General features: G+C 34.9%; 1 protein-coding gene across 1 annotated transcript in view; it reads left to right on the forward strand.

Annotated features, from left to right (window-relative positions):
- LOC147072019 (protein rolling stone-like) overlaps window positions 1-15,269 on the forward strand; it is a 70,350-nt gene extending 55,081 nt beyond the window's left edge. The window contains exons 4-5 of the mRNA XM_085946542.1: window positions 13,125-13,317; window positions 15,021-15,269. Coding sequence (XP_085802668.1) covers window positions 13,125-13,317; window positions 15,021-15,261 — 434 coding nt within the window. The 3' untranslated portion in view covers window positions 15,262-15,269. The remainder of the gene's footprint in view (window positions 1-13,124; window positions 13,318-15,020) is intronic.
- The last annotated feature ends 392 nt before the right edge of the window (window positions 15,270-15,661 follow it).

Raw genomic sequence — 15,661 nt, forward strand, 5'->3', positions numbered from 1 at the left:
TATCTAGATATCGAGAAGATTGAATAAAGCTATGGATAGGTCTTCAGCGCATATATTCTATACACAACGCTGCTATCGGCGGCTATCGAGAGTAGTTTATCGTATCTATGAATTCAGATTATAATTTATTGTTACAATAAATTAGCCATCTAAACGGTCAAAACTGTCTATCTCGCGAGAGAGGGGTGCTCTTAAATCATAGCACTTTTTGAAAGTTTAAATCAGGGGTGGTCAACCTTTTTATACCTACCGCCCACTTTTGTATCTCTGTTAGTAGTAAAACTTTCTTTGGTCATAATATGATTAACAGCACTAAAGCCTGATTCCACAAGCTACGATATAGGGAAAGGTATCAATAAACTGAATTTCCACATATTTGGATATAAGACAGGCATTTTTTTTATTTTGCCATAGGTTTTCATAAAACATAATGAATATGTTTTTAAAACCTCTACCGCCCACCATGAAAGCTGGAACGCTCACTAGTGGTCGGTAGAGCCAGGTTGACTAACTCTGGTTTATATGGTTAGCTTATTGTAACAATTAACCGTCTCAATACATAAATATGATAAAATACCTTCAATAGCCGCTGATCGCAGCCTTGTGTATACAATATATGCGCAGGAGTAGTTAGACCCAAGTTGATCATAATAGATAAACTTACAGTGGAATAATTTATAAATTATTAATTCTTTATGATGTCCCAGTTGTTGAAAGCAGACTTAAATAGCACCGAACCTAATGTCTTCCGTTACCAGAGCGAACGGGCGCCTAGGCCAAATTATCAGAGCGAACCAACATGCGTGCATTATTGCACACTCTCTAATTATTATTTCTAAACACGGTAGATTGTAGCCGATCGTACCGTAATACCACACTATCGTAATTTTCTAATGGGTATCAACTAACATCATCCAGCCGTTAGTAATTAAATTTGTAACTTACCAAGTGTTTACATATATTTTCTCGATGTTCTATTCAATTTGTACACTATACTACATTCACATAATACAGGCTATATAATATTACTACTTGCAGTAATTCGGCGCGGCGGTGCAAACGTAAGAACAGACACAATATTGTGTGATTTCCCAAACGTCTTGAATTTTCATTGATTAAAATAAATAGATTCGTATTGTGGTTTTCTGTAACTATTTTCGCTTTAGGATAAAATTCCCTGGATTGATTTATTTTCTGAGGGACTTCTCGCGGATTAATATTTTTATTGTAAAATATCCCGATATTATCTGAAATTATTTATTTATATTTTAAAGATCAAACTTCGTGGTAAATGAAAAAAACAAAATAGCTTATCAGCTTATCAGTAGGTATTTAAATATTATTACCAGAGGGTTGGAGCGGACCCTTTTTTGGGTTGCTCCACTCCGGGACCTATTACTTACTCCAGCTCCGCTCCGCTCCAAGGTCTGATCCGCTCCGGGTAAAATGTCTTAATATGTATTATAAAATAGGTATATATTAAAAAATAAGTAGTATTAAAATGAAGTTTATTATTCATCATTTTCATTGTTAATCCTGTTTTAAAAAAACCGACAGCAAATCGTCTTTTGTTATCTACCTCTTCTTACTTAGAATTAGTTTTAGGGCGAAAATTTAACAATAATAAAAAAAAAACATCCAGAGCAGTGGAGCACTACAAATTTTCGGTGATCCGGGTAGAATGCCATTACTCCACTGCTCCGTGCTCCTGCTCCAACGCTCTGATTATTACAATATGAAAGATATAAAAAGAACCTCACGATTACCGCTTTTATTTCTTCGATATTTCAAAGCAAACTTTTTTGTTTACGTTAGGTTATAAAATAACTGAATACATTCACAAAAATATTTCTATCTTTTGAAATATGGAATCATATTGGTCTATTCTTTATTCATACTATCCGTTGCAAAGCACACTATTGTAGACAAAAAAGATAAGTCACACCGCCGCGTTACGGTTTATCGAGGTAGGTCTCGCTAAAGCCGGACTCGGAAATTTAATTACTATCGGAAAACTCCCCTATTTTTTCTGACACAGAACAGATTAATATTGCTAATCTGCAAGTGCAAGGGACTTGTGAAAGTAATATCGATTCGTCGTAAATCGGTACATGGAATTTAAACAAGTTCATGAATTTATAATTAGCTTCTAAGCAGGTAGATACATACATAAAATCAGTGGCGGCTCTAGCATCTTTTAGTAAGTGGGGTCAGATGGCGTGAAATATCTAATAAGTACCTACCTAATCAATATTAATCAAAGCGTAAAAAACATATCTTTTTTAGCTATTACTTCATCGTCATATGCCTCCTGCGTTCGAAAGAATCTTATTGCTACAAGAAAAACAACATAGTTTTTTGAAGGATACACTTGCCGTCAACCATGTTTTTTGGTAAACTGTTCGGAGGTTAATGCTTTTTTTGTTTTGATTAGTTCATACACAATAACTAAATCTGTTGGTGACTGGTTGATGAGGTCCTAATTGTTTCACTTCTAGTTTGTCTTCAAATGTCAATGTACTGAACTTATATTTCAATAAATGAACCACCTCATTCATCATAATACCTAATATTATTAATCAAAATTATTTTACTAACGTGAAATTCATCTATCCACAACTAGTACATTACAATTATTAATATTTAGGTAGGTAGGTAATACAAATTAATATTGATTTAATTAACTGAAATAGCACATACCTACCTACTCTTTTTTATTATCATTCAATATAATCTAAGCATTCAAGATAATATTATAAATTATTATAGTATGTATTAACAAATATATTTTAAAACTTAAGGAGATAGATGACATATTTGATCACTTACTGGCAAACTAACTAATAAACTAAACCGATGGGTCATGGGATATGAATTTACAGCCGACCGACAAGATAACTTGATAATATATTATAAACTCACACTTATGCAAGACCAGGTATTTACTACAGTGTCCCCGGTCCAGCATCGGCACATGCGGATAAAATGTGCATAGCACGTGCATAGCACGTGCAGAACGGCCTACAGATGTACGCATTGTTCAGCTTCCTTATGAATTTTGAGAATAACATTGCTTTGATTTTAAAGGGACCACCGAATTTCGACCCCGGCAGTATCGTTGTATTGTACTATGTAGGTGGTGCCAAAACTCACATAGAGCATTAGAGATGGGCCAAGAAACAAGAATCAAGGATGGGCAAACAGTACAAATAAAATATATACTTAATTAATTTATACAAAATCAATGTATTATGGTAGGAACGTATAACATGAATATTCAATTGAATATTGACTATAGAATGATGAGGGGACCGGGGTCTGTCCCCTAGGTACCCAAAGGAAGAGCCGCCCCTGCATAAAATGGAATGCAGCACTAATCGGCAGTTTGTTTTTATTCATTTTATACTGTTTTGTATTCAGACAACGTTTCAGGTAAACAGCAAACCACAAAGCAACCCAGTCATCTTTTGTATTAAGTACAAGGTTTCCTACGAAATTCGCTAAATTATACAAGACGTTTTGTCGAGATATTATGAAATTCGTGTTTGAATTTGGTACTATTGCTACTTAGTTTGTATAATGTAACATACAACATAATATAATATTAGATTCGGACATATTGATCTATTAATGTCATAAATAATTCGATCCTACGACCTACATATTGTTATATTATAAAAATTAAAGCTTGTACAGTAGAAAACTGGTAGGTAACGATTGCAGTAATCTGTAACAGGATAGAATATAATATAGAAGTATAACCAAAGCATTGATTAATTTATTGCCCTCAGTAAAAACACAATATGTAGAAATAATAACAAAAAAGTAGAATAACAATATTATAAACGCAATTATTTAAATAGCCAATTAATGTTTAACACATTTTATTGTACTTATCGGTCTATCAATAAAATTCTGCATGTAACACGAGCAAACTTACGCCACATGTACCTATCACAAAAATATCTCATTTATTGCATAGATTATATTTGAATCATAAAACATTGATTGGGAAGATTATCCATTGACTGTTTTGGGTACGTGAAGGTCCCCAAAGCTCCGACAACTTTCAGCGACAAGGCCACCCTAAGGAACTGAAAGGGCTTAAGTTCACCTTGCGAAAATGTTGTACAATATGCGATAAAACGTAATTTTTACGTTTTGATTGATTGTTTACACTCCAATTGAGGTTTTAGTACTTTCTGACGAAGCGACCGCCTCATCAGCTCCATGAAAAACCATCCCTGACACTGTCTTCAAACAAACTATGTAATTGAAAGCTTAGACTCAATGTACCTGCCAATGAAGTTTTATTAGGTACATTACTTAATCATGTAATTAGATAAACTGCATGCATTAAGGGAGAGTGTTATATGTATTAGAGGCCATCTAGTGATGGAATTATCTGATGTACAATTAAATTCAACAGGGACCAAGAAACATTCAGAAAAATATGAGTAAACATCAATAATCCATTGTAAATATTTAAAAACGGTATAAAATGAATGTTCATTCGTTTATCAATAAAATGTAGCAATAAGTTGTCTCCGCCATATTATTAATTTGTCAATCATCAAACTAATTAATACTATCGACTGAGGGTACTTAAATTCCAATTGATTTAAGTTTTGTACTATTCGCCTTTCGACATCTTCAGGAATTATGCGCACTCACCAATGGGAAATACACATTGACAACGGACATAGTTCATTTGTATTTATTAGTTATTTAATACAATAGAAAGATAAAAACAGTTTTGAATATTTGAAGCAATGTATAAAAGGAAGACGAATCATTCGTTATACAGTCCGGTGTCACATACCTCACTGTAGTACGGTGAATATGTACTCAGTCAGAATGAGGAAAATACGTCGAACATTAAATCACAATACCTCGAACAGTCGTCCGGTTTTCACTCCAGACTCGCTATTGTACTTCGAGTACTACGGCGGAACCAGGAAAATGCATTCAAAACGACAACAAAAATTATACCGACGCAAACAACACGTAGGAACTATGATTTTTTGTAAATACTATAATTTGTTATGAAAATTACTATTGTTTCTTTAAGAAAAGATGGTAACACTGTACCGTACCGTGGGAATATGCAGGAATGCGGGTAAAACAGTGTCTAAAATGCACACGCATTTATTAAAGTTAACGTAAACACGGCAACCGACAAAATAAATCTCAAAATAACACCCAACTGCTAATAATAAGTTCGATGGTAAAATACATTATGATAATAATTACCTAATAATTAAATATTCAACTTTTTTGTAAAAACAATGCTAAACTAATATTTTGTTTCTCAAGTAAATTCTATTCTTCTTGTTTCTTCGTTGACCATGTCCGATCTCATAAGATCATAATATGGGCCTCCACATATTAGAGGCTTGTATTAACAGATTTAAGTTTTTACGAGAAATGGATGTCAGCCACTTGCTCAACCTATTAGGTGCATACTCTGACTCATACACAAATTGAAAAACAATATTATGTGAACTTGCCGGAACCAGGATTTGAACCTAGGACCCACGACGCTATATTAAACCGCGCGGCCATCAATTTCTATGAGTAAGTGTGATAATGTAAATTAAATTTAAATAAATTTAAGCCATTATTCGTTGTAATACTTGCGATCACTTGGTGAATATTAACAGTTCACTTGATTTTAAATACTACATCCTGATTATGAACTAGATATCCTGCTGGGACTGGGATCATTGATATAATTTAAAAATACTATTTTTTACTCATCTAATTCATTTTCAAATAAAAGTACCTATGCAAAATTTGAATTTAACATCTGACCGTGAATTTAAATAAAATAGTGTCAAACGCGATACTTTAAAATCCCGCTAAGTGAATCAAATTTTGACCGCATTGCATATTAGAATAAATTATAAATCAAGAATCGAAAAATTCATCAAAAATAATATTTTTTTTGTTACTTACTAATCTTTGGTGGAAAGCTATGGCGATTAAAAATAACATAACATCTGTTTTAGTACTCTTTTCACGTGTCATATCCATGGCCCCCACAAGGGGGGGGCTGACAGGGCTCTAGCCTGGGGGCCCGGCGTGGCGAGTCGACCAGATGTGTGAGATGAACACACATTAATTTGCTTTAATAGTGAAAAAAGTCGCCTGCGGCACTATTTTACTTCAATAGTGTTATTATATTAAAATATATGGTTGTGTGATACAATTTTTCATTGTGTGTCGATACTCGGCAACTCCATAATTCAAATGGATGTATTGAAAATACACCATTTAGAAAACACTACTGTGAAGCGTCACACCGATTTACCCTTAGCGATAGATAGGGGGGCCCGCCAAAGATCTTAGCCTGGGGGCCCGCTTCAGGATGTGGGGGCTATGTTCATATCTGTTATACAATTACATTTAATCCCACATTATTATTTGTAATTTTGTAGATAGTCATAGAAAAAATATGCAGAGGATTGAGGCTAATCCACTTCCACTAAAGCCGCATTAGACCAAACGAGCGAATGTTTGTTCTTCCCCCATTCCAGCGAAATTCTTTTGATTTAAACGCTTTTTGTTGAGCGAGCATAATAATTTCGCTGGAGTGGGGGAAGAGCAAACATTCACTCGCTTGGTCTAAATGCGGCTTAAGAAGGCAGTTCGACAGCCAAATCATCCGGGCCACGATCCTCAGTCATGAGGTCATGAGTGAGTAAATAGCGCAGTTTTATTGTATGTATACATTTCTCATATCATAAATCGTTTGACCGGCTTACCTATTCAGTAATAATTAGTATCAAATTAAATACTTACTTGGATACTTCATCATCGTGTTTTTGGAGGGTAGTGGTCTTCTCTATCCCAAATTATCCACTGTCGCCGCTTTTCGATCACTTTGGCCAAGCATTCTTAAATCATCCGGACTTCGTGATGCAGTCCAGCTATATCAGTTTCAACCGTCAAGATATTCTCGCCGGTAACTACTCTTCCAAGATTCGTACGTGGTCAATCTCATATCCGGAAATTTGTACGTAAACAGTTCACCGCATGACACTTATTCGTGCCTCGCAGTACGTGAAACATGAGTTCGTGTAACATTTAATCACACGACGACTTCTTCGTTGAACATTTCACCGTGGAGTATATTTGTACGTATGCTACAACATGTGGCAAATTTTATGAGATGTCTTTACTAGGTAAGGTTAGGTTAGGTTAGGGTTAATCTAATTGGAACAGTACTATTTGCAAACTATCGCCGCATTTTGTAAGATACGTACAAATGTATTCCACGGTGAAATGTTCAACGAAGAACTCGTCATTTGATAAAATGTTATATGTTTCACGTACTGCGGCGCACGAATAAGTGTCCCACGATGAACTGCATACGTACAACTTACATGTAACCGGTCAACCTAGAGCAGTATCTTTTTTTCCATATTATGCGACGTGATCTTTTCGCCCCCACAAAGTAAATTGACCTACAATCTACCTACATACTTACATATTACTACTAATTCACATTCATCTTGCACTTTTCATAAAGGTAGCGCAATTTCAACAGGTGATTATTTTTATTTTGTTTTATAGTTGGGAAACCACGGAGGATGTTGAGAAACCGTCATGGTCAACATTTGACGATTTAAATAATTTAACGCATTTTGACAATATTTCAATATGCATTAGTGACACATAGATAGTTTTTTCTAGTTCTATTTTTTATGAAATAATGATTTCTTGGCAGTGACGTCCCTAGACAAAATGCCGCCCCTAGGCAGCGCCAAAATGCCGCTCCATTTTGTTATACAGTATTTTTATACAATATCATCCTTTCATAACGCCAATATCTTAGATGTTGTATGGATACATTTTAGATAGGTACTAACAAAATATATAGATACTTACCACTAAAATATACAAAATTATTTTTTACCAAAAGTGGGTTTTGTTACCTTGGTAATACAGTCTTACACATCACGAACCAGAAAAAAATACAGTCCTGTTAAAACTTTTATGTTAATTAATACACTTTGTTTCCAACCAGTGAACTGATTTTTTTAATGAAAATATATTTTCTTTGTTACTAAGTTTTAGTAGCTATTTATATTTATTCTATTTGCCGCCCTTCGAGTAACTGCCGCCCCCAAGCGACGTTCAATCTGTCTACCCCTACGGGACGTCACTGTCTCTTGGTTATTTTAAATATTTAAATGCATATTATTATGGGTGTAAATATTTTATTTATAACTCCAATTAGAGCTTCGTTAAAGACCAAAACAGTTTCGGGACTTTTATTCATCAAACTCGTCGGACCACCTTTGACACTTTTCGATCCTTCAAAATACGTTGATCGGTGGTTACTCAATGAAAGGCATTCGGCTATAATAGACTCTAATACTAAGAAAAGGAATCGAGACGATTTTCCAGGCGAGAATTGGACTGAACTTTGGAAATCACCATGGCCCCCACAAAGGGGGAGCTGACAGGACTCTAGCCTGTGGGATCGACCAGATAAGTGAGATAAACGCACATCACAAATTTTCCCTAATCGTAATCATTTTAAAATATGTGGTTGTGTAATTGCATTTTTTGGTTAATGTTTGTTGATACACTGAATACCCTTATAACACCATTTTAAAAACGCTAGATACTATAGAGCATCACACTGCCTTTAACCTTAGTGATAGGTAGGGAGGCCGCCAAAGATCCTGGACTGGGGGCCCGCTTCAGGATGTGGGGGCCATGGAAATCACTACTTATATACTTCTATTCAAATATGATATGATGTTTATACAATTTTATTTTTTACAACTTTAGTTGTTTATTTGTATTTGTTTGTTTGTTTATTTTTCACGCGCTTCATGGCATATGAAAAGTTGCTTTAAATGATATTTGAATATAATTTTCTTTAGTAGGTAAGAAGTTTGGCAAAAATTCAGTTCCGGCACATTTGTTTTTTTTAAAACAAAAACTCTGGTTTTAGATATGTTTTGATAATTTAAAATCTAAATTATCATACAAATGTATTAAATTCTATCATTCATATTTTTTGTCGCAACATACCTTCAGTGTAGCACTGCACTCCGGCTTATTTTTTTTTGAATCCACTTGCTGCGGTATATCTATAGCATGGCATGGCATAGGCCAGGATCTTTGCCGGCCCCCATTACCTATCGCTATGGTTAAAAGTAGCGTGACGCTCTATACACTACAGAAACGTTTTCCTAATTGTGTTCCAGGTAAAATTAAGGGTATTCAGTGTATTTTCAGCGATTTTTTTCTTTTTTTTCAACAAATCCACTTGAGTTATGAAGTTTTCGAATATTAACATACAATAATCAAAATTTGCATCATACAATCACATATTTTATGTTTATAATCTAAAAGAAAAATAGCGCCGCAGGCGACTTTTTACCATTAGAGCAAATCTGTGATGTGTGTTTATTTCACTTATATAAGGTAGACCCGCCACGCGGCCCCCCCCAGAGCCTGGGCCCCCAAGCTAGAGCCCTGTCAGCCCCCCTGATGTGGGGGCCATGATCTATAGTATATTAATTAATAATTATTATTAATGTTCCGACAATCATATCATAATAAGTTCAAAAATCTGCCAACCAGTGAAAGCAAAATTCGCGGCTGCATGAATGTTAAATTATGCACCATTTTGTAACAATATTTGGACAGATTCTCATAAAATCGATTTTGCAAAACGTTGACCTGAAAGAGATCGACGACCTCTAAATAATAAGCATCCTTGACATTTTGCAAATGTTTTTATATGCCGATGCGATGACTACAATAATATAATATATTGAAATGTATTTAATTGGTGACATTTATTTGATTTATGAACACACAAAACGTTGCTAATATCTGTTTAGGTATACCCAGTGGCGGCTCGTCCATATGCACTGCGGAACTGCAGCACCCCCAATCAAATTGAGAAAATGGAATATTATAATATATATTTATGTATATTATATGAAAATATCAATATTATTTAAGCGTGAATTAAGCTTGCTCGTACACCGATATATCCAATAATTATCATACACCGCGGTACTGCAGTACTGTTTTCAAACGAATATGCTCGAATGAGCGGAGGAGGGGTGCGGGGAGCGGGGTACGCAGATGGGAGCTTGATCGGTACTGCGGGGCGCGGGCCCGACAGTATATCGCCCAATATCGCTGTTTCTGCGTTTTTACGTGAGCATGGGAACAGCGGAGGAAAGAAATATAACTTTAATGATTTATTAACATTGTTAAAATTTATTTCCGCAAACAATTTATGCAAAGTTCTTTATTTTAATTACTTAATAATAATTTATATTTAATTTTGATGTTAATAGTAAAATATAATAAAAAATAAACATTTTTTTATTTTTAATCACCCGCTGCACCCCCAGATATCTTATCCACAAGCCGCCACTGGGTATACCTCTAAGCTCTAAGCAATAGTTTACATATTCAAATTCATATTTATTTATTTACATGAGTGATCAAAACAAAACTTCAAGACGTTCACAAAAATAGTAACACAATAAAGAGTAAAGAGTAAGAAAAATACTAATACCGGTATTTCTTATTGACTACCAGTATTAATATCGGTATTTGTGAAATATAATATAGAAAAAAACAGAAGTATCTACCAATATAATATCTGTACCTCAGAGGCAGACGGATGCAAATCCAAATACCCAATTGTTCAGGAGAGCCAAAAAACAATTTTTATTTTAAACGAAACTTCTAAGAAAATATACATATAATGATCATTATTTTTTTTATTCTAATTCAATTAAAGTACTTCAGGAATATGTAAGAAAGAAATAAATATAATACAATTTTATATCTAATAAAAATAAAATAAAAATAGTAGTGTGGATTTGTATCCTTCTGCCTCTAAAGATATTTTGTTAATGTGGATTTGCATCTTATTTACCTAGCCAAAATAAAACAATTTATAAGTTAAAAAAATTTATAGGTATAAATATAACAAAGCAAAACACATTTTTTTTTAAATTTTTATTATGTCATCATCATCCTCACCAGCCTGAATCTATTCACTGCTGGATGAAGGCCTCGCTAATCTCCAAGCTGATTCCACTTCTCTCGTTCCTGTGCGTTGCGTTGCCAAGTTTTTCCGCAGAACTTTATCATTTCATCGATCCAGCGGCCTCTAGGTCTACCTTGCGGATGTTTTTTACCTCTTGGATATACCACTGGATGACTAAATTTGTCCAACGATTGTCCTTTCTTCGAGCCATGTTCCAGCCCATTTCCATTTGAGGCTTTTAGCAAACTCTATCACATCATTAATCCTTGTCTGTTCCCTTATCCACTCATTCCTTTTTTGTCCTTTTGCGTTATGCCCAGCATGCACCTTTCCATACCACGTTGTGCTACTCTAAGTTTCTGGATCTCTCTTTTACTTAGGCTCAATGTTTCACACGCATGTGGTTACGGGAAGTACACACTGGTTGAACACTTTGCACTTTAGGCATTTTCGAAGAAATTATTCAGGCGGCCAAAAGCACTCCAGCCTAGCTTTACTCTGCGAACAATTTCATCAAATATATATCCATCCTTAGATACTTATTGTGCCAGATAGATGTAGTTTTTCACCTGTTCGAGCTGAATGCCATTGATGAGGATCTCTTCTTGGCCCGCAAAGCAGTTTAACATGACTTTATTCTTTGATACATTTATTTGCAAGCCTATTTTGTTGCTTACACCAGCGAGTTACTGCATTCTGCTTTGGAGGCCTTCTGAGTCTTGCAAACTACTATTTATTGTTATCGGCAAAGCGTAGATGACTCACGTATTCTCCATTTATGGGGACCCGTGTCATTCCAGTCAAGTTGTCTAAATAAGTCTTCAAATGTAGCTGTAAATAGTTTAGGTGAGATTGTATCACCTTGCCGGACTCCTTTGCTGATAGGAAATGCGCGATGGTTTATGGAGTTGTTGTTGCGCTACTGTATATATTATTGAAAATATTTATATAGCGCCTGGGGATTCCTCGATTTCTGAGTGCATCGAGTATTGAAAATTTCTTTATGGAATCGAACGCTTTCTCATAGTCTATAAAACCCATGGATAGCGGCAGATTGTATTCCTGTTACCGCTCTGATTTCTCTGATGACTTAGATAATATGGTCCATAGTGCTGTATCCTCCTCTAAAGCTCGTTCTCCTGGCTGGTTCTCGTCTAGTACATATTGCAGACGGTTTGAGAGAATTTTATCTTAGTGTATTATTGGATTTGCATCCTTCTGCCTCTAAGGTAGGTATGGCACTTGCATCTTTATTCTATGCATATCTTGGACTAGGACTTTCATCTCTCTGCCACTAATAGATAAAGCCTTTAGCATGACGATTCTTAAAAAAACTCATTTTCCGCAAAAACGGAGTTGCATCCGTCTGCCTCTGAGGTACAGATTATATATAATTATCTTTAAAATATTAATATGTTATAGCATGTGCCCATTGCAGGTATCCAAGGGTGTTGAAGGGTAACGGAAGTAAGCCAGACATCGCGTAACCCGACAAAAATACAATCATGTTAAACCTTTTATGTTAATTAATGCATTTAGTCTCCACTTTCAATACCGAATATATCGGTATTCTCTGATTTTTACAACCGGTATTTCGGTATCGAAAAATACTGGAATACTGGTTTAGAAATACCGGTATTGGTTACGTAGAAATACGTAACATGTCAAAGTTTTTTTCTCTTTGAAATCTTCTGATGAATCGATCGCCGCTGCATTCCACTGAAGGAATTCGTAACACTAAGCTTGACATCACATATTCTATATTTATCCTTTAATTTCCTTAAGGTTTTTGTTTACTTTGTGACGTCACATTTTCTCTGCCCCCCCCCCCCCCATTGTTACAAATCACCACATTATATTAGACCCCCCCCGCCCTAGAGCGTGACATCATATGTGGACGCCCCTTAGGTATATACTGTATGTGTACCTAATGATTATATCAATACTTTTTACCGCCCCAAATGCTTACCGACTAATAAATAAGGAACCCTCAAATATAAATATGTGCAACAATGAGTAAACTGTTACTCACAAATCAATAAATTATTTATATTAAACCATAATTGTTTGATATTTTTTGCAGCCAACCCAGAAAGCAATGACGCCCCATTCGCCTTGAACATCATAACGCATGGATTAAACTCGATATTGAGCTTATTGGAACTGTTGATCGGTGGACCTCCATCCAAGTTCTTGCACTTCATTCAACCTCTCATATTCGCCGCGATCTACATTGCTTTTAATCTCATCTACTGGGCAGCCGGAGGGACAGATCCGTAAGTCAAAAATCCATAATATGGATACAAAAGATTTCTCATTATACGTGTTTGATGTGCCTCCACGCTGTGGTGCATCATGGAAAGGAAATAGTGATTAACCTTTTTATGATTGAAAGCCGTCTCTATTGACATTTCTCTACTGCTACAGTTACCAGAATTGTACCTACCACCATTTTGCATGTTTGCCGATAGTCATACTGTCTATATCTGAGAATTGGTTGCCCCCTTTTATGAGTTAAGTGAAAATATGCTGATAAAGTCAATGTATTTCAATTTAAGCTTCATCATAATCATCATCACCATCAGCATGTTTCAATTCACTGCTATACGAATGACTCCTCAAACTATCTCCACTCCTTCCAATTCCTTGTTGTTCACCGCCTTATATCTCTCAGGTACCACTAGATTGTCGCATTCATCCAACAGCCATCCTATCTACGAGCTATGTGTCCGACTGTTTAAGAGCGCGATGCAGAACCATACTAAGTCCCTAAGATACATGCCTAACTTTAAGGATCATATTTCGACGACCTAAGTTCAGTGCGAAAAACATAATATATAATTCTTATTAGAACGCCTAAGTGGAAGAGAGAAAGAACATGTAACATTCATGTTAGAACGGTCAACGGTTCTGCATCGCGCTCTAAGGGTTTTAGGTTATTTTTTTGGATTTCTAACCCAAGCAACAAATTATTTGCAATGGTAGGTATATTATTTTAAGTCTTCTTAAATTTACACAATTTACTGGTCATTAATTTTGGATGCTCTCATTTTCGTTCCACTCCACAAGCAAAATCCAATTGTATAAGAAACTAGGACCATCAAAAAATTATCAATCCCTATTTTTTTTTTTGTTATTATTGGAGAATCGGATCACTCGATATTTTATTTATAGTTGGAATATTTAAATACCGAATGGTGACTACCTAGCATTGAAATATTTGCAATATTTTAGCCATTGTTGCCAGCGTAAACTTTTTGACATTTTTGCCACAGATGGAGCATATATTATATATACAAAATAAAGTGTTTCATTTTAATATTCTTTATTGTTGTTAGCCAATATATATCATAAATAATATATCGATCTATAAATACACTGGTTTAAGTTAATTATTATTGACAGTTGTTGATGTCTCAAAAACATCTGACCCCACGATATGTGATGAGTAACACGAACAATTTTTGAATGCATAATGAAGTAAGTGTGTATCATAGATAATATTAAAATATGTATATGGTGAAATCAGTTGAAATTAGACCAATGCTTCTTTGCATTTCTTTGTACCTTTAATATTACTTGTCTCGTTTTTATCAGTTGTTAAAAAAATCATCGAGTTTAGTTTCAGTATGGTCATAATCAAATTCATTAAAAGTATGAGCATTTAAAAATTTAGAAACCATTGAGAAAACTTAATAAACCACATTTTAATGATAAATACAACCATACAATAATTAATAATAAAATCAAATTTTATAGTGATTTTTTTATAGTTTATCTTTAACTAAAATATTGATTTCTTGAAAATGAAAATTATCAATAAATGATATTAAATAGTTATTGTATGTTTTGCATTCTGCCACTAAGTGCCATCTATAATAAGATCTAATAAGCAGATCATTCATTAATTTTCCATGTCAGGAACATGTTTTGAAAAGGTATACCTAAGCTAACAATATTGGTGATTTATTTTTTCCAGCAAAGGCAACCCGTGGGTATACCCAGTGCTGAATTGGCAAGATAAACCCTCATCCGCTGCTGGTATCGTCGTTGGAAGCGCCTTCCTCATTATAATACTCCACACTTTCAGTTGCCTACTGGCGGCTGCTCGCAGCCACGCTGCCCACAAAGTGCACCGCAGAAAAACCCTAGCCACCACTCAACCGCCCACATTGACAGTCGGCAAATTCAACAAGGCTTTTGTTGGAGACGCGGCGTGAAGATGACAGACATTTACCATTGTACGATTCTAATTAAAATAATGCTGCGAACTTGCCCGGGAAGATGTTAAAGGCACAGCCAGTGAAGCGTACTATATAAATTTATAGATACTTAGATTAGATTTAAATATATTTATACGTTCAAATAAAAATATAGGCCGGTCCCTGTTTTTATTCCTTGGTCGGACCACAGGCTCTCACTACTTAAAATTATAAGCTTCTAACACCTAAATAAGAGTTGTGTCTTCGTTTTAAATTGACTGATAAATTATGTTTTAAAATATATATACTACATAATATATTAAGTACGTATTTAATTATATACCCATAGCCAATGACATTATTAATGGACAATGCACTCAATACAGTAGCTAGCAAGTAAATTCGTGTATAGCAACAT

This window comes from Rhyacophila brunnea, unplaced genomic scaffold (genome assembly GCF_057557595.1).
Source record: "Rhyacophila brunnea isolate RB1 unplaced genomic scaffold, BYU_Rbru_1.0 scaffold_2, whole genome shotgun sequence".
Classification (NCBI taxonomy): Eukaryota; Metazoa; Arthropoda; class Insecta; order Trichoptera; family Rhyacophilidae; genus Rhyacophila; species Rhyacophila brunnea.